This window comes from Neovison vison, chromosome 6 (genome assembly GCF_020171115.1).
Source record: "Neovison vison isolate M4711 chromosome 6, ASM_NN_V1, whole genome shotgun sequence".
Lineage (NCBI taxonomy): Eukaryota > Metazoa > Chordata > Mammalia > Carnivora > Mustelidae > Neogale > Neogale vison.
The window spans coordinates 129,683,449-129,707,268 of NC_058096.1; the positions used below are offsets into that span (position 1 = coordinate 129,683,449).

Sequence of the window (23,820 nt, forward strand, 5' to 3'; positions counted from 1 at the left end):
GGTAGGAAAAGAATCCATGAAACAAGATGGGATAGGGAGGGAGACAAACCATAAGTGACTCTTAATCTCATGAAACAAACTGTGGGTTGCTGGGGGGAGGGGGGTTGGGAGAAGGGGGGTAGGGTTATGGACATTGGGGAGGGTATGTGCTTTGTGGTAAATTGGAAGGGGAGATGAACCATGAGAGACTATGGACTCTGAAAAACAATCTGAGGGGTTTGAAGTGGTGGGGGGGTGGGAGGTTGGGGTACCAGGTGGTGGGTATTATAGAGGGCACAGCTTGCATGGAGCACTGGGTGTGGTGAAAAAATAATGAATACTGTTTTTCTGAAAATAAATCAATTGGGGGAAAAAAAATCAATTTCCTACCACCAATATAGTTTGCAATTTGAGGCAAACATTCATAATTTTTTACAAGCATCTTGATAACTACTTTTCTCTACTGAACATACAAAAAATAACACTTTTCCCTACCAAATACACAGAATAAGAATTGCAGTTTCTAAGGCCTAAGGAGAGGTTACATTCCAAAGAAAATCAATGGTAATTCTAGAGGTAGACGGCTGAAGATTACAGTGCACTCCTGCAAATAAACTACTTAAGGTAATGATGACAAGATTAGAATAAGCAAGTGATTTTTAAAAAATTTTCTTTTCTATATGAAAGAAAACCAGTATAAGTCTTGTAAAAAGAATGCACACTTATTATAAATTATTCAAGCACCACATGGGGGTTAAAAAAATTCAAATGCCACTATTCATAAATAATTAGCATTTACATTAGGAGGACCTTTTCATGTGGGTATTCCAGAAAGGCTAAATAGATATACTGAAAGGTTTTGATAAATATGTGATTACTTTATATATGCTACTTGCAATATTATTACATTTAACTTCATTTGTGTTTAAAACTGGAAGAAGAAATCAAAAGGAATCTAAAAGATTATATCTAATTATTATGTTAATAATATCTAATAGATAAAATTATCATATAATTATATATAACATACAATAATTATATACATATTAGCTATATTAGATACTAGAGTTTTTTTTACTAGGTATGGTTTTAGATATTAGATATATTTTTCTTAGTTATATTAGATATGAGATTTTTTTAAAGATCTTTTTATAATCACAAAAACAGATTTAGGGGAAAAACACATTGAAACTTCAGTAATTGTTTTTACATTCCGTACTTCGATTTAGGCATCATCCTTTGACTCCCTGCAATGAAAAATGAGGACGTCAGATCCAGAGCCTTCCTTTCCCCTCCCCCACATCTTCACTTATTGTGACATTAATATTCTTACATAAATAGCGCTTATATTTTAGTTCATAACTATAATTTGTAAAATGTTTTCTTTTTTTTTAAAAGATTTTATTTATTTCTTTGACAGACACAGATCACAGTAGGCAGAGAGGCAAGCAGAGAGAGAGGGGGAAGCAGGCTCCCTGCCAAGCAGAGAGCCCGATGCGGGGCTCGATCCCAGGACCCTGAGATCATGACCTGAGCCGAAGGCAGAGGCTTTAACCCACTGAGCCACCCAGGCGCCTGTAAAATGTTTTCTATTAATATTACTTCATAGTTAAATGTTTCCAAATCTCACCACAGCTTCTCTACTCTTGAAATCTTCCTTTTGACTTACAGAAATTTAACTTCAAGTAAAATCTTTATCCCCTCTCAGCTAGTGATATTTCTCAAATGTTTTTGTTTTCAAAAATACTTTTATTCAACAATACTTCCCCTTAAATTTTTTACTCTAAATTGAAGCTTATGTTTTCTTGAAAATTTAAAATTTTTCCCAAGGCTTAGAGAAAGTAAAAGATTTTATCCAATGTAATACAGCTACTGTGCAAAGTCAGAATGCAAATGAAGGCCCACTTTCAAATCTCACCCTGTTGTCATCTATCTATTATCCACTGCTCCCGTTCGGCTATACATTTGCTCATTATCCATCATTACTCACCTGTGTAGCCCTGTATCCATTTATCCATTTATCCATTATTTCACTCACACATACATGATACAAACTTACATACATACATACATAGCCATTCATCTATCCAGACATTCCACCGACTTCATCTGTCAATCAACACATCATCCTCCCATTCACCTATCTATCCATTTATCCATACTAATTTACTCCAATATCCATCCATCCACCTATACATGGGTACATAAATAGATACATCCATTGGTCCCGACATTCTTCTATCTCTCTACTCACCCACGGAGCCACCCTTTGCCAAATCAGTCCATTCCATCTCCCATGGATCCTTTTATCCTTTCTATTAATTCATCTGCTCGTCCAACCAGTGTATCTATATCCATATCCATAGAATAGGGAGTTGTCTCCTTCTAAGATTCTCTTTTGCTCTTGTTCCATTTCCCAGCCATCAACAGAAGACCACAGCATTCCACCAGCACAATAAGGAGGACTGTGGGTCCCTAACTCTCTCTCATGCATACAAAAATCCTTGCAACAGAGACTGTGGGTCTTATGGTACCCTATTAAATACGGAGCCCTTCAGTAATCTCCCCAATAACTGAAACTTCTAATGTTCATACAGTAATGAATCCTCTCTTTATTGAAGAGTCCTTAGCGAAGATTACAACCTCAGACCATGAGGCAGAATTTTTGCCCATATTTGGAATCCTTTAGATCTCCTCTATCATTGTCCTGACGTTTTTATTGCTGTCTCAACCTTCCATCAGTCCACCTACTGCACAGATCCCTCGCCATCCACATGCAGTCACTGAACACGACTTGCTGATTTCTACCTAGTTTAACCTCACTTTCCCCACCCCCAGTGTCGGTGCAGCAGCCTGGATGCACCATTTGGTGGACCTCAGTAAGAACTGAACATGAGAGAAGCTCTGTGCCTCAGATGAGTGATTCACAGTTAGAATGATTAGATTGAGGCTATTCGTGACAAAGACAAGTCAAAACAAATCAAGAGAAAAGAGTATAGAAATAAAAACAAATTCTAAAGGCTCTCTTGCAGAGTGTTTTGAAAAGTAGAGATAAAGGAACTGTAACCAAACTTCGAGTAGAAAAAGAAAAAGGAGCAGGAGGAAGAAGAGGGCATTAATGACGGTGACAAGGAGTTCCAGGAGGAGGAGGAGGAGGGAGAAAGAAAGAGAGATAGTAGTGTCCTACAATCTAGAGAACTAGCCTTAGCTTCTGGTTGCTTCCAAAACAATTAGCAACAAAGAAATGACAGAGATGAGACAGAGAAACAACATAAGGACCGTGACTGGTTGCTGGGGAGAGTCAAGCTAGGGTGAACTCGTGTGAAAAGTTGAGAGCAGTCTCAGGTGGGTGTGGCAGGTACAGAGATGGGGAGAGAAGACTGGGGACGGGGGGCTCTCCTTTCTGCTCATTCCTCTCTCCCGTATTTCCCAGGGAAAGTGACTGGTGGCCTCTGCCACTGGAAGAAAGAGATCAGTGGGTATAGCTTGGCTGCCTGGGAATGTCAGAGTCATATCAGAGCCACGCCCAAGGTGAACATTCTGACAAAAACACACACAGACTGACTAGATGGCTGGGCATTTACTCTTCTGTCCCAATGTCCTCAAAACGCTCATGGATGGCAGATGACCATTTCAAGGTCAGTGGATGATCGCCTTGTGAATGGTGACCGATGGGTCAAAAGAGCTTGTCTTCTTTCAAATAATTTAAAGAGGAATCCTGACTAGAGAACTTTCTCCGTGAAAAGAAAGCAAAAGGGATGCTAAGTAGCGACTCTGGAGTACCTGAGGCTCTCCATTCTAGGGCTCATCCCCACTCTCCTTCATACTCACTGGAGGGACAAAAGCAGACCTCAATCGTACTCCCCCCCCACCCTCGCCATTATCTGACCAGGCAGCTGATAACCACAAGAGAAACCTGAGTTCACAAGTCAGAGTCAGCGGAGACCTGAGGAGTAAAACCACTAAAAAGATACATAACAGACAACACAATGCAGACCACAGACAGATCAACAGCCCAAGATAAGTATATGAAATATAACAAAGATATTCAGAGACATGAGAGAATATTGCTAAAATTAAGAAGGAAGAAGGGATGCCTGAGAGGCGCAGTTGGTTAAATGTCCAACTCTCAGTTTCGGCTCAGGTCGTGATCTCAGCGATGGAGCCCCTCATCGGACTCCATGCCCAGCGGGGAGCCTGCTTCTCCCTCTGCCTCTGCTCCTCCCTATGGCTCATTCTTTCTCATAAATAAGTAAACAAACAAACAAACAAACCTTAAAAAAAAAAGAAAAGAAGGAACAAAAGAACAAGAAGCAATCAAAGAAGACAAACCTGTGCCTCTTCTGATAGAAGAACAGGAAATTCATTCAGGACAGCAAGACAAACGGGCACAGTTTTTAAAAACATACTTAAAGATAATAGACAGAGAACAAGGTAGTAAAGAAGTGGCAGGGGAGCTTGGAGATCTCGGAGAAAATGGGAATTCAGGAAAGTATGCTCAGCATTTAGACTGCTTCTGCCCTGGGAGCATTTACTGATTCCGGACAAGTCAGCAATATTTGTAATAAGCAAACACTCGAAACAACCAAAATGTCCCTCTGCGATAGAGGGATAACTAACCGATATATTCACACAGTGCAATAGTGCACGGCAGTAAAATGAGTCAGCTTCGACGTTCAACACCCTGGGCGCACGGTGGAGCAGGAGGAGAGTTGGTGTAGGTATTAAAAGACCTTGTGAGGGACCCTTGTGGCAACAGAGATGGATCGGTGACAACACCCTAGCTGTGTCATTGTACTATGGTTTTGCAAGATGTTACCACTGGAGGAATCTGGATAAATGATACTCAGGATCTGTCTTCTTTCTTACAACTACTTGTGAATCTAGAACGACCTCAAAATAAAAAGTTTAATTTTAAAAATGTATATATAATAGCAAAGGGATAAGACTAGCCAAGACTTTCTCAAAGAAATAACAAATATAGGGGAAGAAGGAGAAGCAGGTGACCTGAGGACAATCTTTGGGAAACAGTTTGTCTTAAAATCAAACATACTTGGTTCTATACCTCAATGCATCTACTTGATACATATCTTGGAAAAACTTCTCCCAGGTGCATCAGGAAGGACATAAAGAATGTTTACAGCAGCATTTGCAGTAGCACAAAGAAAACTCTGGGCATTTTCTGATGTTCATTTCCTGGTTTCCCTAATGTATGATGGCAATGGGAGATGGTATCACTGTGAATCTAAAATTATTTTATTTTATTTTTTTTAAAGATTTTATTTATTTTATTTGACAGAGAGAGAGATCACAAGTAGGCAGAGAGGCAGGCAGAGACGAGAGGGAGGTAGGCTCCCTGCTGAGCAGAGAGCCCGATGCGGGGCTCGATCCCAGGACACTGAGATCATGACCTGAGCCAAAGGCAGCAGCTTAATCCACTGAGCCACCCAGGCGCCCCTAAAATTATTTTAAATTAAAAAAATTTTATCTGGACACATTTTACTGGAAATGGTACAAAAACTGGAGCATACACTCTAATGTTCATGAAATAGCAGTGAAGATAAAAGAACCTCTGCTATATGTGTCGACAGACACATCTTAGGAACATAATGTTAAGAAAAATGCAAGTCATAAGAGAGACTATATAGTTTGATACTTTACATGAAGTTCAAAAGACGCAAACAAAACAAACTATTGTTGAAGGACACATCCAAATGCGCTAATGCCCAAAGAAAAGCCAGAGTTGTGCATTTCTGCCTTGAGGAGGGAGGAAGGGAAAAAGACGCAGGGGAAGGAAATAGCTAGAGACCTCAGAAGTATTGTAGCATTTGATTTCTCCAGCTGGGTGGAATGCCCAATGGGCGTTCACAATGATAGGTTTTCTTTATAACTTACATATACATTGTACATATGCAATAAAAAAACTTTAACTAAAAAAACCACAAAAGAACACAAAGATACTATGTGGAAGTAACTCATTCTGGTAGGACTGCCAAACTGAGTGCCATAGTGGCCATGTTCCACAATGTTTTACCACTGGAAGAAAGCCTGTCTCCTCTAGGGCAGGTTAAGGACAAGACCCCAAATAAGGGGAGACAAATAATGATAAAAGATGGAGAAGGAGGGGGACATGGGGCAGAGCCGACTCAGACTTTCAAACACAATGACCACATTCTGTGAATAACACCAGTATCAGCTCCAGTGACAAGAGCCAACCTGTCTTCTGTGCTTAAAGTGGGTGGAGCTGGGTTTTCGTCTTTGAACTGGAAGAATCCTGAGAGTCCCAGAGGCATCCTGGCCCATAGTCAGCCCAGCTGGGTCTGACTTTGAGGCTTCTAGGTGTGCAGAGGGGCGTGGGTCCCATCTAACCCTTGCCTCCTGTCATACCACCAAGACCAGGTGATCAGAGAAGGTATAGGACTTGCCCAGGCTTACCTAAGCGATGGCCCTTTTTCTGTCACATTTCAGTGGCTTTGTCTTGACACTGACAATGTCCTCAGCACAGGATGTGAGGGTGCAGGAAGACAGCCCCAGGTGGCAGCTTGCCTGTAACTCCTCTGGAATTTCAGTGGAGAGACCGCTCAGGGGGAGGAAGGGGGGGCAGCATGGGAGCCTCCTCTCCTTCTAGAGCTTCTTTCAGCCCCAAGCTGGATGCAGTCACCCGAGAGGGCAAGAACCCCCGGAGCAGGAGAGTGGGAGTTTCAAGGGTGCCCCCGAGCCTGATGCCAGACACAGAGGGGTAGATATCCCAGAGTGCTGGCCTCCAATCCCTGGGGCTCCCAAGCAAGGGAGGCTCTGAGAAATAGAACAGTTGTTTTGATTTGCATTTTAGACATTCACTCAAACATTCAACAACTATTTACTAAGTTCTCAGGTCCTTGAGATTGTGCAGTGGACCTTCAACAGCTGCTGTCATGGACCTTCTAGTTTTCAAACAAGCAGTGAGAGAGGGACTTAAGATAAACAAATCAGGGAGATAGGGAGATACCCCAGTCAAGCCACGGACAGCGGAAAGAGGATAACCACTGTCCTTTGGTAATCTCTGGGGTTGAGTTTGCTTCTCACTCTTCTCTCTCTGTGTACATGTACGTGCCCATGCACACACACACACACACACACACACAGCTTGTTCCCAAATAAATAAATGTTCTTCGAACCGCTATAAAGAAGGAGACCATGTGGCACTAGGACGGTAAGAGGCAGTTTTGTGAAACCTCCATCAATGGGAATGCCTTACCATTGGGCTGTCCTGGGAGTGATCATAACACCTGAGCTTCTTGCTCTCACCCACTCACAACTCGTCCCTCAGTGGGCCAGCCGAATGCAGAGGGGAATGGGAAGCAACCTGGCCGTCCTCTGGGAGCTAATTGTTCAGACACAACTAATTGCCAGGGCAAGCAGTGGCCTTGTCAGCCTGGTGGCCCCAGAGTCAGGAACTCCAGAGCACTGTCCAGAGATGGCCACGCTGATATTCAGGTATCCCAAGGGACAGCAGATTTAGGATAAAATTATCTGTGGAGGCGGTTGGCTTGAGATTGGTGCACCTTTTCTGGTCCTCCTCTCTTGCCGGCGAGGTCTAACGGAACACCTATGACCTCACAGAGGCGCCCAGAGGAGGGACCTGGATCTAGAGAAGGGAGGGAGGGTTAGAGGCGCCATGGGGTCACAGTCCATTCAGTCTATCCCCCACATGATCCACCACACCCTTGGTCTCTCCCATCCTCCCTTCCTTTTGGTCTTCTGGGTGGGGGAGCGTGCATCGGCGTCGCGGGAGGTGGAGGAAGGGACCGGCATCTAGGTTTTAAAAGACCAGAAACAAATGTCCCCTGACAATTTCGTGTCATTTCTCTGGATTTAAAGGAGGGGTCGAGGGAGTAGGCAAGACAGACGTAGACAGGCAGCGAGAGACGGCCGGGTCCGGGGGTCTCTCGGAGGCCCGGCCAGGAGCTTCTCTCCCGCCGAGTGCGGGTTCCGGGTGGGCGGGCGGACGCCCCTTGCCCCGCAGCGGCGCGGGCCCCGCATGACATCAGAGGCTGGGGAGCGCGCAAAGCGCAGGCGCCGGCGAGGAGGGAGACGGGAGGGGGGGCCGCGGCGCGCGGCTCGGGAGAGCGCTCCTCCACCCCGCGCGCCGTCCCTGCGCCCCGCTCCGCCCGCGCCTCGCTGTCCGCGCCGCGCCTCGGGCGTCCAGAGCGCGCCCATCGCACAGCAGCGAGCGCCGCCCGCAGCAGCCCAGCCCCAGCCTTCTCCTCCGCCGCCGCCGCCGGACACGCAGCCGCAGGCCGGGGCCGGGACGCAGCTGGGGAGTCAGGGACGCGCGCAGCCAGCCCTTCCCCCTCCGGCTCCCGCACCGCCGGCCGCCTCCCCTCGCCCTCCTCCTCCCTCCCTGCTCCTTCGCTTCTCCTCCTCCTCCTGCACGGCCCGGCTGCCAGCACCATGTCCGCAGGGGGAGATTTTGGGAACCCACTGAGAAAATTCAAGTTGGTGTTCCTGGGGGAGCAGAGCGGTAAGTACCCCGCTTATTCTCTTGGCTTGGCGCTGAGTCGACCCCCGCCGGCACATCCTCCGCCCCGCGGGGGCCCCGGCCCCGGCCCGAAAAGGCCCCTCCAAGCCCGGGTGGAGGGGAGGGACGGGGATGTGGGGGTCGGGACCGGCTCGGGCGGGGCCGGGCCGGGCAGGGGAGGGGCCCGGGGGAGGGATGGAGGGGGCGCTGGGCCCGAGGTGGGGGTGAGGGTGGGAGGTGGGGTGCGGGGCTAGAGCCGCTGCGGGGCCAGCGCGGCGGGGAGGCGGGAGGGCGGCGGCTCGCTCAGCCGCGCCGGCCGGGGCGTGAAGGAGCTGGGCTCGCCCGCTTCCTCGCAATGCGGCACCGGCTGCGGGCGACCGCGCAGGTAGCCAGGAGCCGGCGGGGGCCGGGGGAGGACGGGCGCCCCTCTTCGGAGAATGAGGCGGGGCCGGCGTCTCGCCGGAGGGCTCCCTGCGGACCCTGCCCGGACCCATGTTGAATGACAGGCACGTCCAGGCCCTGGAGCAGAGGGCCGTGGGGGAAGCCCGGCACCTGTCTCCGGTGGAAAGAGCGGGCGCAGGCTGCAGGGGAACAGGGTGCCTACCTCCCCTGGCCTACGTCGGATTGGGCACGGAAGGTTCTAGACGCTGCCCGGTGCCAGCGTGTGCGAGCGTCTCTCCGGCTAAGGGTCTGGGCGAGGACGGCCAGGGTTCCCTGGTGCGAGGCAGATTTGGGGGATGGTACAGGGGTGCCTCGCACCGAGAGGCGGCGAAGCCTGGAGCTGGGCAGAGAAAGGACCAGGCGACACGCCCTGCCTGGCTTCCCAGCACCCCTCCTGAGAGCGCTGATGGCAGAGGAGTCTTCCCACCCCCACCACCTAGCTCACCGCCCGTCTTGGGGGAGGGGAGGTCACCGTGGCAGCCGGCCAGGGGCGGGGGTGGGGGTGGGGGGGAGGGGAAGACAGCCGGCTTCCTTGCCGCCCAGCAGCCTCCCTGAGGGAAGCATCTCCGAAACCCGGGATGGTCCCAAGGCGGGAGGACCAGATTGAAGAGCGTGGACCCCTCTGACACCTGTAGGAAGGAGTGGTTCTCAGAGCATCTCTCCAGAGGCCTCTCACCTGGGGCTGCAGAGAGACCTCCTGGGCCTTGCCAGCTTACCTCAGGAAGAAGGTGGCTACTGGGGATGGGATCCCCAGCGCTAGCTCTGCAGACCAGTCCAGTTCACCTGGTTTGGTGCCTATCTGTACTAGGGACCAAGACACAGGCAACCTTAGGAGGACCTGATGGGCTCAGGGAACAGTGCTCACCTACTGTGGGTACAAGTGGGTTGTGAAGTTCACATGGCAGTCTCCTGTGTTGCTGCTAATTCCCTGGGATGGATGGATCAGAGAAGGATGTCAGAAGGTCAGGTCCTAACGGGGATGGATCCTGGGATCAGGCTGGGTATTTCAGAACAAGATCAATTCAGCCAGCCAGCCCTGTGTCCTGGACTCTGAGCTTCTGATTCTTATAGAGTCCAGCTTCAGAGCTCACTATTTCCCATGCCTGAAAGGATTTCAGGAGTCTGTATCTCAATGCTAATCTTACCTGGCCTGGAGCCCTGGGCTAGAAGCCTAATCAGGCAGCCTGGGAGTTGAATTCCTATCTGTGTTTCCTTGAGCAGATTTCCAGGCCTTTCTGAGCCTCAATTTCTGTCTCTGTGAAATGGTTGTTTGAGGTTCTTATACTCCTTTATGTTTCCCCAGTGCCTCTCAAAGGGCCTTGGCCCTAGGGTCTCAGGAAACATTCATTTATTCTAAGTCTGAACATGCTTCAGTAAAGCACCAGGGCTTTGATGAGGAGAATGTCTCTTGTGAGTTTGAGTGAAAACTCTGGACTCCCTCAGAATCTCTGATAGGCTGAGGCCCCTGAGGATCCATGCCAACCCTCTCTGTTCCTAAATCACAGAAATGAGAGCTTAAGGCCTCAGAGATGGAGCTCCCACCTTGCATGTATAGATTAGAGGTCTGAGGCACAGGGACGGGAAGGATTTGTGGAGAGTCCCACTGTGAGTTGCCAGCACTTCTGGGGCTGGAACCTCATCTCCTGTTCCCAATCATTAATATGTCATTGGGAATTAAGATGACCTTGAATCAGGGAAACGAAGAATGGGGAAGTCTTCCTGAATCAAGGTCACTCTCTGACCAGACTTGTGGCTGTGACCTGGTGGGAATGCTGGGCTATTTGGGTTGGGGGCAGGGTTTGTGGGCCCTTGGAACACAAGTCATTAGAGACAAATAATCTGCCATCAGTGTGATTGGTTATTGGACCTGGTCCCTTCTGACTGGGAGCCCTAAGGCCCTGAGAAGCCTCCTCCTACTTGAGTATATAGTGGGTTGTATACCTTCCCCTGGCTTCTATCCAGGGAAGTCAGCACTTATATCCAAACCCATGTGACTCTAGAAGGCTCGGTCAAGCGCAGCTGGCCCATGTGTCTTTTGGGGCCCCTGAGTTAGGTGGGGGACATATGCCTGAGCCTGGGGGGGGGGGATTGGGGAACTGCCTTTGTAGACACTGCTTCTGTTTTGTCTGCACTAAAGTTTTGTGTGTGTTGGTCCTTTGTGTCACTGCAGCCTGTGTATTGCAGGGAGCTTCTGAAGTCTGACCCTCCCTCTACCCTGGCTCTTCCTCCCTATGTGACCTTGAAGGTCTGTCACCTTCTGTACCTCGGACACATGGGCCAGCTGAGCTTGACCGAACCTTCTAGAGCCACATGGGTCTGGATATAAGTGCTGACTTCCCTGGATAGAAGCCAGGGGAAGGGCCTGGAGGGATGTGGCCTTCTCATGTTTCTTTTGCCTGATATAGTGGTGGCACCTCCCTAGGCTAGTAGGTAAAGATAGCTGGACTCCAAAAAGGTGTCCCTGAGCTGAAGCCTAGTGATACAGAGGACACTCTGAAATAGATAATCCCAGGAGGGCATGAAGCCTTCAGAAATACCAGGGCCTGGTTTGAGTGGGAAGCCCTTACGGAACCACTCTAGAGAGAACACCTGTAGCCTGTGAGAAGGCCCCCCTCCTGGCAGCAGAATTACTGCTGTCTTCTAGACCATGGAATAAGGCTGGCTGGCTGGCAATGTCAGACTAGCAGGTGGGGGATTGTGGAGAGGGCTGTGGACCCAGAATGAGGGGACTCCTTCCAGAAGGCAGGCGGTGCAGTCCTGCTGGTGTTCAGATGGCTGTCCCGGGTCTGCTGGCCATGCTCTTGTGCTGGTGGCAGTAGTGGGCAGGCACTCTGATACCCACGGTGACCCTTGATAACATCCAGACCAGATGGGCCGGTGTATGAGGAAGGAGAGGAGGCCTGGGGGATACACGTCTTCCTCTGAAGTTCTGATGGTGTTCTGTGGGGGGTTAGGCTTCCCTCAGTGCATGTGAATGTGTCTTAGGGACTAAGGATGTGGACAGACCTGTGGGTGTTCCGGCTCCTTCTGACCTCTCTTCCCTGAGACTCCTCCAGCCAAAGCAGGAAGATTGAGGGACCACCACAAGTTCGGTCTGGTTTTCCAGGCTGAGGCCACATGACTGCGTCTCCCTCTGACATGCGTCCTCCTTGTCCTGTCCCTGACAGTTGTGCTGCCGGAGGGGCCATCACAGGGAGCACAATGTGAATGGCGTCCCCAGAGTTGTGCAACACAGTGATTCTGCACATTGCTGCCTTTGGCCACTCAGTCATTTGCTCACTCATCCCTCTCTCCCTCCCTACCTCCCTCTTTCCCTTGCTCCTTCCATCATCCATTTATTCATTTAGTCAGGTCTTTGAGTATATCCCTGCCTCCCAGGACTTATGGTCCACTGGGGAGTGCAGACATCTGTGGCTGTAATTACAGTAAAGGTCTCGGCATGCTCTGACAGGAAGAACAGCTGCCATGGAAGAGCCTAGCAGGGCGTCCCACCCACCTTTGTGGGCAGGTGTCAGAGATGGCTTCCAAGGCTTCAGAGGAGATGCTTCTGTAGGCAGCCAGCTGCTACTCCTTCGGTGGGCTGAGTGCAGGGAGTAGGTCTTACAAGGGGCCCACCCTCTCCAGGGGGCTTGGTCTGTCTTCCCCCTGCTGTGGAGAAAAAAGGGGTGGGGTAGAGAGCAGGAGGACAAGGGTGTCTGGCTTGTTAGTGCTGAGTGGGGGCTTTCCCCCACAGTCATCTCAGTCCTGCGGTTAAGGAGTGGTCAGTCCTCCTCTCCCCTACCTCCCGCCCAGAGGGATCTCCCCGCCCCATCCAAGGCATGGGTCAGCCTGTCCGTTACCATCCACCATACACCACTCCTAATCACACAGGGAGCCCTTTGCTGGCCTGGGCATTGTACCTGAGGCCCATCTCAGAAGTCTGCTCCCTGCCATCTCCCAGACCCACTTGCTCTGCTGTGGCCAGCCCACCTGGGCACACACCGTGGCATAGCTTTGGTTTCTTTCTGAGCATTTTTAAAAAACTATCACATCCTGCCCTATGACCTCTCTGTTGTCTCAGTCACTCTGGGTTTTCAAATGTTTATTTGCTTTCTTTCAGTTACAAAACCTCTAACTGAATTTTAAGCCCCTTAAAGGTGAACTTAAACATCTAAGAGGACCAGGTCTTAGCTCCTTTCCCCTCTTCCCATCTGCAGAGGGTTCATGCTCATTAAATATCTGCATTTAGAAATGATGAGATTATCCTCACTAGATGATAGGTACTGATAGTCCATTAACAGTGAGGGGAGTCAAGGTAGCTTTGAAACAGGATTCTTCTTCCTGACACCTGCTGCTTTTTCAAGCCTAAAGACCTTTACTAGCAACACTTACGAATCTTTCACTGGGGTTTGGAGCATTGAGCCTTGGTTGTGCCCAATACAGTTCATCTCACAAAAGCTGAACTTCTCAGGGTACCCCCCGATCCCCACCACCTTCTCTTAAGAAATATGAGAAGGCAGCAAGACCGCCGAGGTGGGAAGGAAGGGACATGCCCAAACAAGAGGTTGCCAGAGTTCACTTGGAGATCTGGGGTAAATCACCAGGTGGTTCTGTGCTTCAGCTTTTTGGTCTTGTTTTCTCTCCTCCCAATTTTTTTCCTCCCCTCTTCAGTGGCTGGAATGATGGGGAGAAACGTGGGTGTTGTGTATGGACCCAGAATGTTGGCTATGTTTCTTTAAAGAGGTGTGCATGAGATGAGAGAGAGTCAGATGAGACCCCAAGGTGAGAATTAACCTGTATAGGGTATAAGATAAGCATGGTGCCCTCGATGCTGAGAGTCAGAGACAAGAGAACTAACCAGAAGAGAAAAATGAGAATGTTGGCATGTGTTCTGGTTCTGCGAATGTAATAGTACCATCCTGTGCCTGATCTGATTATCCTGATCATTTTTAGCCCCCAAATTAAAATACAGCAAAATAACCTTATCATCCTTTTGTTACTTATAACATCCCTGAAGTCAGTCCACAAATATTTACCCTTATAGGTGTTACCCTGACCTTGCAGACTCACATGGGACAGACCTGAGAGTGGTAATTTCTGTGTCCATCCAGGCAGCAGCATCTCTCCACCCCCCACCCTTTGTGTCTTCCACCGTTGCTGAATGAATGAACCATTGAATGTGCAAGGCTGTTTGGTCTCCGTGTAAATCACTTAGAGAAATTGTTGGGCAGAACCATTGGTCGAGGTGAGAGAAGTAGGGTGAACAGCAAAATCCACAGACATCCAGAGTGGAGTGCGCGAAAAACTGCTGGGCGTTTTCTCAATTGTCTGTCTGTCCTCCTTTTCCATTTATCAGCACAGAATAGAGAAGATGGGGGAGGTTGTCAGGGAGAAGTACCAGATACCCTCTGAGATGAGCAGCTTTGGTTAGAGCCAAAAAGACAGGCACCAGGCAGAGTTTCTGCTTCATGGGACAGGGAAGGAGAGGATAAAGATTCATGGTGTCTATGGACTCCTAGGAGGCGTTTCTTACTGTATCTTAGGGCTTGAAGCTTCCAATTTTCCTATTTGTTTCCATCACTATTAGCCTAAACTAAGTGGAATCTTTCTAAAAAGTAAAGGTTCACTGCCGTGAATACTTTGTCGTTTTAGTGAAGTGATTTATTTTTAGTAAAAAAGCAAAAGCATATTTATCCTGGGCTCTTGGTAACAAGACCAGTGGGAGCCCAGGTGACATGACCACGTGTCCTGGGCAGGCCCAAGGGACAGGCCAGGGTGCAGGCGAAAACAGATGATACCCTGCACCTGAGGGCAGAAGAGAGCCTTAAAAGCCACGGTTACTTCCAGGAAATGCACCGGAGGACTGGCAGTCTGGTGCCCCGGCAGGTGCTGTGGGTAGTGAGCCCGGGAGAGAGGAAGACTTGAGTTGTGTGCATTCTGTGCTAGAGACCACAGATTTCTTCCAGGGCCTGGATGGACAATTGGTGAAGGGGCATGATGGCTTACTAGGATTTCCCCAGAGAAGGGGGCTTCCAGTATTGCGTTAACTGGCTCACCCAGGTTCCCCCGTGGCTGTAGATGAGGTGAGGGCAAGTCACAGAGGCTGGCCATGAACTGGGACTTGATTCTGAGGGGAGTGGGGAGCTGGTGGACGGTCCTCAGCTGGGAAGTGTCACAGTCACATCTACACCAAGGAAGGATTCTTCATTCTAACAGCTTAGAGAGGATGATGGATGGGAAGGGGTCCAGAACAAGTCTGCCTTTCCTGGTAAATGGAGCTGACTCTGCAGGGTTTCTGTGTTCTTCCTCCCGGTAGCAGTTAGGAATACCTGCTATTCCCTAGGCTCACACAAGGCACTTTCTCCCTAGTATCTTGTGATAGATGTGAATTTTTCCCTGATATGCAGATCAGGAGACAGAGGCTCAGAGAGAGCTGGTCATGGCCTCAGACTCACTGCTAGTGTGGCAGCATTGAAGTTGAACCCAAGTCACTATGAGAAACACATAGTGATCTGTTGGACCTCATGCCTCAAAGGCAGGTTCAGACCCTGTTGTGGGGAAGAGAGGACAGAAGAACACCGAGGCCTTAGAGACTTGAAGTCTGCTATAAGTGTGTCCTGGGGAATTACATGCCAAGATCTTTGCTGAGGATTGGCCAGTGGATCACAGAATGGGGGTGAGTGAGGAAGAGGCCTCTGATTCCCCTCGGCTGGAGAGAGACACTGGGGCAGGGAGGAGGACAGGGGGATTGCTCTAAGAGGTAAGCAGGATCTCGGTGTGGGAGTCTGCTGGAGCTGGATTGCATATCAAACCCTCCATTCTTACACAAAATGAACTGCTGATTTGGGGTGGTTTGAAAGGAGTAAGTTGTATAGAGTGTGGGGCGGCTAAGGCCTTCCCAGGTTAGCCCTGCATTGCCATATGGAGGTAGATGCCATCCCTGTTCTGGCGGAGAATTCCCACGCAGGGAAGAACCAACCATACCAAGTGGCTGGCTCCCCCCTGGTCTGGAGTCACCCCTCTCCTGGCCTCATTCTCCCCCAGGCCTGGAGATATCAGGGCCCTGGAGACTCTGATCCCGTTCGGGGGTCAACCAGCAGCAGTGTCTGTCGTTGGATAAGCCTCAGCCATTCTCTGGCTTTCTTGATATATCCTCAGAGGGTACTGGGCTGGGTGACCACTCAGGCCCATGGAGCTCTAACTCAGGTCCTGGAATTCAGTGCCAGCATGGGGTATGATGCCAAGCCAGTAGCACTCCCAGCTGGGAGACAGCACTGCTGGCTAGAAAGGTGAGAGGGACTGCCGAGAGGAAGGCATGTAATCACGGCCGCTGCTGACTGTCTCCCTCGAACTTCCCTGGCCAGGCCCCAGTGCAGGGTCCTCTCCAGCCTGCTACCTCCTCTCCTGGGAGGTCTTCCAGGCCCTCCTCCCTGGTGTGCCCCCAGGGTGCTGTGGCTCATCCCCTCTGATGGTGTGTTTGACTCAGGTTGCCAGGCAACAGGGATGGGGCTGTCCTGCCCTTCCCGCTGGCATGCGGTTATTCCTAACTGTACAGAGAGGACCTTTTATTGAGATAACAGAAAAGGGGACAGCTCCCAGGTACTCCTACTCCACGACACCTCTTTCTGCAGCCAATGGGTGGGTGGTAAGCAGGGAGGGCTGGGAAATGGCTAGCACCAAGTGGAGTGTATGCAGCGTCCCTACCAGGCCAGCCTCAGCGCCTGCTCCAGCCCCATCACCTACATGCTCCCTGCTCCTGTTCCCTGCACTTCCGCCCCGGCTCTGCTCTTCACTCTCTGGGTGGGGCTGGGACGTAATAGGACCACCGAGCTGATTTTCCTCACCAGACAGCAGGGGTTGCAAGAAGATCAATACATCCATGCATGGCTCATGGTAAATACTCAAGTCATAGGTAATTTTGTTAATGAAACAGTGATCACAGTCCCTCCTTTTATAGATGAATGAGAAAGAAAGAAGTAGGGGTGGAGGTTTTGAGAATCACTGATGGGTCATTTTTGTGTAGTGAGCTGCAGAGCCCACACTCTTGTGATCTGATGAGTGGAGCTGCATACCCATTTTATAGATGAAGGAAGTGTGTCTCTGAGAGGGGACAGCTTTTTCACAGATTGAAGGGCTCAGACTGGAGAGCTCTGACTGTGCCCTTTGCGTGAGAGACCGGTCCCTCTGAGGATGGTGTGCTAATTCAGAGAGACACGGAGAGAATGTTCTGTTCTGACCCTGCTGATGAGCGAGGAGTAAACACTGCGCAGACTGAAGAGCGTAAAGCGAAGCATTTCGAACAAGTGTTTCTTGTTTGTTTCGGCATCCGGTGAAGGGAGCAAGCTAGGAGGAAAGAATGGAGAAGGGAGAGCCGTGGAAGCATTGAGACGGGGCGGGGGTGGGTGGGTGCTGGCACTCCCCCAGACACCGACAGACCTAGGTGTGTGGTCACAGGGCTCCTGGAGCAGCACCGAGGCAATGGGAGAACCAGGGTGGTTTGCTCTAGGTGACAGCACCTTCCAGCCCAGGTGCTGTCCAAACAGAATGAAAGGCTGGAGGTTCCCACGGATGCACTGATGTGTACTGGCACAGGAGTGCAGGGACCTGTGTTTGGGTCGAGGATGAGGTGAGCAGCGGGGACTGCACCTGTGGAGGGCTGCTGACCTCCAGCATGGCAGAGCAGGGATGGAGAGAGGGGCTCTCACCTTGTCCGGGACAATGAGAGAGGATGCTCAGCTGTCCTGCCCCAGTGCTGTGCTTTGACGAGCAGTGTCAGCCTTGTCTCTCCCTCTCTGAGGCGGGTTGGCTCTGCCCCACTGGGACCCTGCGGTTCCCAGACTGGGTGGCTGTGAGCAGGGTTGAGTCTTGGGAGCAGGAGGTCTTTGTTTAGTTCTGCTCTTCCCTGCGTAGAGCACCTCTAAGAAGGGCTTCTTTTTAGGAAGGAAAAAAGGCCCCCCTCCCCCCAAATTAGCTGAATTTTTAGAATATTAACAGATCCTACCTGTAGCACCAGGAACCAGAAGTTCTCTGATTCTGACTCATTAGGTCCCTCCTTTCCTCCCCCATAGCCAGCCAGTGTGCCGCAGGCTGCTGCCCAGATCAGAGTCTGAAATGCAAGCCTGAAGAAGTGCCAGGCCAACCACCCAACTTGGTTCTGGCCCACCTACATCAGAAGAGGGCAGAATTCCCCAGGCGGGGCCAGAACCCAGCTCCCTCCTGCCTCCATCGTGCCACAGAAGGGCTACTCTAAACCAGGGTTTCTAGTTTGGACAGTGTCAGCACATCTGTCCACCTTGGCTTGGGAGGGCTGGATGTGGGAACCGGGCAGAGCAGGGTGCAAATGTCCAGTGCAGTAGACACATCAGGGGTCCAGCCTTCCTCCCCTCCACCCCCACCCCAAGCCTCTCTCCAGGGCTGGTAGCTTCTGTCCTGAGGCAGGGAGGCCCGTGAGGTTCTGTTGTAGACGAACAGCCTGTCACCACTGTGGGAGAGGAAGCAGAGGCTGAGTGAAGGGTAGAGATGGTATCTCTTAGGAACATGTGACTGTGAGATAGTGTGTCACATGCCACCTCAGGTGACCCCGAGTGAGTCGCGATCTGGCATAGCCCCTCCCCTCGAGTGCACGTGGAAACTGAGACTTGCTTCTACCCAGTATGGTATGGTAGAGCTGGTGGATATCCCTCCCATGGTTGTTCCTGTGGAAGAGTCCTGTTGCTGGCCTTGAAGAAGCAAGCTGTCTCGTGTGAGAGGGCCTGGAAGGGGTTTTGTGGCGTGGAACAGTGAGTGGGCCTCTAGCAGTTAAGGGTAGCCTCTGGCCGGCAGCCCCAACAAAATGGGGGCCTAAGCCCTCCAGCCACAAGGAACTGAATTCTGTCAGCAGTCACAGGAGCTTAGAAGAGCTTGGACGCCAGGTACCAGAAAAAAGTGCTGCTACCACACTGATACCATGATTGCAGCCTTGTAAGACCCTGAGTAGAGGACCCACATAAGCCGTGTCCAGACTTGTGGCCACAAAAACTGTGAGATAATCAGTAGTTGTTGTTTTAATCCACTAAGGTTGTGGTATTACATGATAACGAATAACTAATACGATAGGGTGACGTTTTTCCAGGAAGGAGACACCTTAGAGATGCCCTTGTTTTGCAGACAAGGATTTGGAGCATCCAGGGTGGGGCCAGGACCAGCTCCAGGTTAAGCCGCTGGCTCAGGCCAGCCAAAGGGAGTGAGGGAGGCCCCTGGGACTGGGGCCCTGGTTCTTGCTCTGCTGTTGCTTGCTTCATGTGGCCTTGAACAAACCCTCCTGCTCCCTGAACCTCCATTTTCCCCACCACATGCTGGATCATGTCACATGTCAGGGCTGGGTCAGACTTTCTCTACTTACCTTCTTGCCCTGACGTGGTATTTTGCAGCCACTCTGATCTGTAAGCCTTCTGGGACCAGGCTTTTGCATCCTCATGCAGTTTACTCCCTGCTGTTCCTTGGCACTTTTTGTGTTGCATGTTTCCACTGGGACTTCAGGAGGCAGGATCTCCTTGTCCTGAGCACACTTCCATAAGCCTTACAGGCTCAGAGAAACCTTTGAAGAAGAGATCTGGCTATGAACCAGAAGAGATCTGGCTGTAAACCAGGAGAGAAAATGTCTGACCATGGCCCTGGTGCTATGTGATTTTGAGCAAGTGGCCCCTCTTTTCTAACCTCACATCTCCTCAGCTCAATAAGGGACTTGGGCAAGATTAACTCTAGAGTCCTTGATGGCTCACAGCACTTCTGGTGCAGCTTTTTAGAGGGCTTATTAGGGAACCAGAGCTTGTGGGATAGGAACTGGATGAGCCTGGCTACCATCTTCTTGTCCTGGGACCAGACATCCAAGTCCAGAGGGCACACCTCAGGATTAACTCCGCTCCCTCCCTCTGCCTGGCCCTGAGGTCACCCCAGGGCCTGGTCAGCAGTTGTCCCTGGTTCACAGGGGCGGGAGACATAGTGTTCTTCTCTTCCTACTGGATGACCCTGTGTCCAGTCCCAGGCCCAGGGCCCTGGAGATCTAGAGCACCTTCTCTACCTCAGTAACAATGATGCCGATCTCTCGACTTCACCAGGAGTGAACCTTGAGCAGGTGACCTTGAGTCCCTCATGAGAGCTTCTTTCTGTTGACTGAAGGGCGAGTTCTGTGTATCCATTCTTCCCTTTCCAGCTGGCTCTAGAGGTGCAGGGGCTGGGATTCTGCCTGTTGCCTCCGTATCAAAGCAGCAAGGTGAGCTTCTGTGTGAGGCTGTGTGAGGGGTACACAGGAAAGGAGGAGAAGCTGGGGCCAGGAAGAATGCCAAGAATAGTTCTCTGTGCTCGTGGACATCCATGGATGTCAGCCCAGGGTCCTCTGAGGGGCCTGGGCATCTGGAAAGGTGCCCTGCCCGCATTAGCCTGCAATCTAGACACCACTGTCACCTCCTGAGTGAGCTTGCTCTCTTGACCAGACCATAGCAGTGCTTCCATGGATGGGTAGGTGTGGGTCCACTGGCTCAGGGCTGCTCTGACTGGACCTCAGCTGACAGCCTTGGAAGCCTAAGCCATGCCTCTCAGCACTGCCTGCTCATTCTCACTACCCCACTCTTCTCTATCTGTTAGTGAGGCTTTTACTGTCAATGACACCAGCAGTTTGCTTCAGGAAGAAGGGATAAACATGAGCACAAATACGGCTTTGCCAGACTCCGTGCTGTGGATGGGCCAAGAGTTCCTATCAGTTCAATAAACGACCAGATTGCTTTAACACCGGCCTTGTCAAAAGATCGTCTGATGGTGGGAATTTAGCTTGTGCTCCCTCTTTCTCTCAAACAGACATACATATCCTCACTATGAATCAGTTTTTCACAGCATGAGTGCAGCTACTCAGGCATGCGGACACGACTAGCCTGTGTAGGGTCTGAATGGAGTTGGACTGGGCCTCGGGTCATTCTGCCCACCCTGGGCTGGCTCTCCAGGGAAGCCATGGCAGAGGGTAACTGTGTGCTGTGGGTAGGGGCTCCTGATCTGAGCAGGGAGTGGAGGGTGGCTAGTACTCAAAGCTAGCAGGTGCTGGTGCTGCTGTTGGGACCTGGAGGGGAGACTGCACCTTTTTTTGAAGCTGATAGGAGTATCTGAGATGACTCAGTGAGGCAGAGAAGGTACAGACAGTATGTGCACTAGTTGTGGTTGGGACGATCTCTATAGTCCACAAAAGCTGTGTGGTCAGGTCTCAAGTGGTTGTCAAGAAGATCCCACAGATGCTGTCTCAGTTTCACAGCTAAGACACCAGGAGGATCAGGGAGTTCCAATGCACACTAAGGCTTCTGGTGCCTGCTGGATTAAGCATGGCTCTGTGTCTGTGTGTGTGTGTATTTGCATGCATCTCCACGCACATGCATGCAAAAACAAGTGGTGGTTTCACACAGGCTCTGCCCACTGAGCTGATCTGTCCAGGCTTGCTCAGTCCCCTGGCCCATGGTTAGAAAGGCTTCTGGTTTTCTGTAAAAGACTAAGTTGATGCCAAGTCCAGTTACATTCCGGTTTCTTAGGAAAACTTCATGTTTACCAGAATGTTTAATAAATCAGAACAAGCCATTTCCTGAACGTGTCAGGAATCTGAGAGACATGGATGTGTGCACGTATACACGTTGTTTAAAAAAAGAAAATCACCATATTTTTTTCTTCCTTTAACTTTTTATCTTGAAATAATTTTAGGCCTTTGGAAAAGTTACATGAATAGTGCAAAGACTTCCATGTGTGTTTCACTCAGAATGTTAACTTTTCACTGCTCTCATAGAATTCATAATGTGATAGGTGAGGATAGGCATTTCTACCTACATTGTACATATGAGGAAGCTGAGCCCCAGAGAGGATAGTAACTAACCTAAGATCACATAGCAAAGAAGTGGCAGAGCCAGGACTCAAATCCAGATCCGCCAGACTTTAAGTGCATGTAATATGTGTGATGTAAGCATGAGTGTGCAGGTGTCCTGTTTTTCTGCCCAGAGAACTTACTTTCTTGTGTTACAGGTCTCCTAGCAGAAATTGTTTTGGCATTTGATTCCTTCTTGTCACCTTCATTTTTAAAAAGATTTTTGCTGGGTATAGAATTCTGTGTTGACAATACTTTTCTTTCAGTACTTGAAAAATGTCATTTCATTTTCTTCTTGCTTGTGTGGTTTTTGAGAAGGAAACTTAAATTTTTTTCTTCCATGTTTTCTTAGGTCTGTGATCCAACATGTTGTTATTTTTGTTTACAAAGTCAATAATCTCTTAAAGATTTTTATTTTTTTAAAAGATTTTATTTTTAAGTAATCTCTACACCCAGTGCACAACCCCAAGATCAAGAGTCACATGCTCCACCAACTGAGCCAACCAGGTGCCTCCAAAGACTTTTTAAATAATATGAAAGAAATATTTAATTCAAGTAATATGAAAGAAATATTTAACCATGTATTAACAATTCCTCATGTTCATCATTCTTTATTGTAGGTCCATATTTCCATCTGGTGTCATTTCACTTTCTCCTGGAGGACTTCTTTTAATGTTCCTCATTGTGAGGGTATGCAGGTGATGAAATCTGTCAGTGTTTGAATGTTTGAAAAAATTTTTATTTTATCTTTGGTTTTGACAGATGTTAGATAATATATGTCTGAGAGTTATGGTGTTTTAGGTTGATAAGTTTTTCTTTTTCAGTACTTTACGGATATTGCTCCATTGTCTTTCTGCTTGCATTGTTTCTGAGGAGAAATTGCTGTCTTCTCATCTTTGTTTTTATGTACATAATGTATCTTTTTTCTCTTACTACGTTTATGATTTTCTCCTTATCACTGGTTCTGGCAAATGGGTTATTATGTGCGTTGGTATGGTTTCTTTCATGTTTCCTTTGCCTGGAACTCATTGAAATTTTTGGATCTGTGTGTTTATAGTTTTCCTCAGATTTCAAATATTTTCAGTAATTATTTCTTCAAATATTTTTCTCTGTCACTGCTCCCCTACAACCAGTCCTTTGTGGACTTTAATTACATATATATTTGTCCACCTGACATCATTCCACAGCTCACTGGGGTTCCAACCCCTTATTTCTATTCTTTTTTGTCTTTGTTTCATTTTAGATATCACCATGTCTTCAAATTCATTGATCCGTTCTTCTGCAGTTAATCTGGGAGTAATCTCGTGTTAATCCTAGCTGGTGTATTTTTAAATCTCATACCTCTAGAAGTTTGATTTGTGTCAATAAATGTCTTCTACATCTTTACTTAACTTTTTGAACATATGAAATAGAGTTATAGCAATTTTTTAATGTCTTTGTCTGCTGATTCTAACATCTGCATCAGTTTGGGCCTGGTTTGATTCTTTTTTTCTTCCTCATTAGAGATCTATTTTTGGTTCTTTGCATGCCTAGTAATTTTTAATTAGGTTTCAGATATTGTGAGTTTTGCCCTGGTGTGTATTGGATAGTTTTTGTATTCCTATAAATATTCTTAAGATTTGTTAGCTGGGACTAGAGGGGTGCTCACCAGAGTGGGGCTAATTATTGCCTACTTCTGAGGCACAGCCCAGTGTCCTGTAAATGATGAGGCTTTGCACTCTAGCTGGTAGAAACAGGTACTACCCCCAGGCCTGCGTGGATGCCAGGCAATTTCCTTTAATTCATTTGAGTGGTTCTTTCCCCAGCCTTGAGTGGTTTCCTTATACACATTTGCTGATCCATCCTTAGCTGAAGACTGAGGATGTCCTGGAATTCTCTTTCTCTCTATGCATCTCCCTTCTCTCCAGCACTCTGTCCTATGAACTCTAGCTGCCTTGTTTTCTCTGGACTTCTGAGCACGATCTCCTCAACTCAAGGAGTCCACCTGGCTCCATCCTTCCTGTGCTATGGCCTGAAATGTCCTCAGAACAGCAATTTGAGGGCAGTTGTG

At 49.1% G+C, this 23,820-nt stretch overlaps 1 protein-coding gene across 1 annotated transcript in view; it reads left to right on the top strand.

The window, feature by feature from the left end:
- The first annotated feature begins 8,125 nt into the window (after positions 1-8,125).
- The window catches only part of RAB6B (RAB6B, member RAS oncogene family), a 55,584-nt gene continuing 39,889 nt past the window's right edge, over positions 8,126-23,820 (top strand). The window contains exon 1 of the mRNA XM_044252334.1: positions 8,126-8,482. Coding sequence (XP_044108269.1) covers positions 8,413-8,482 — 70 coding nt within the window. The 5' untranslated portion in view covers positions 8,126-8,412. The remainder of the gene's footprint in view (positions 8,483-23,820) is intronic.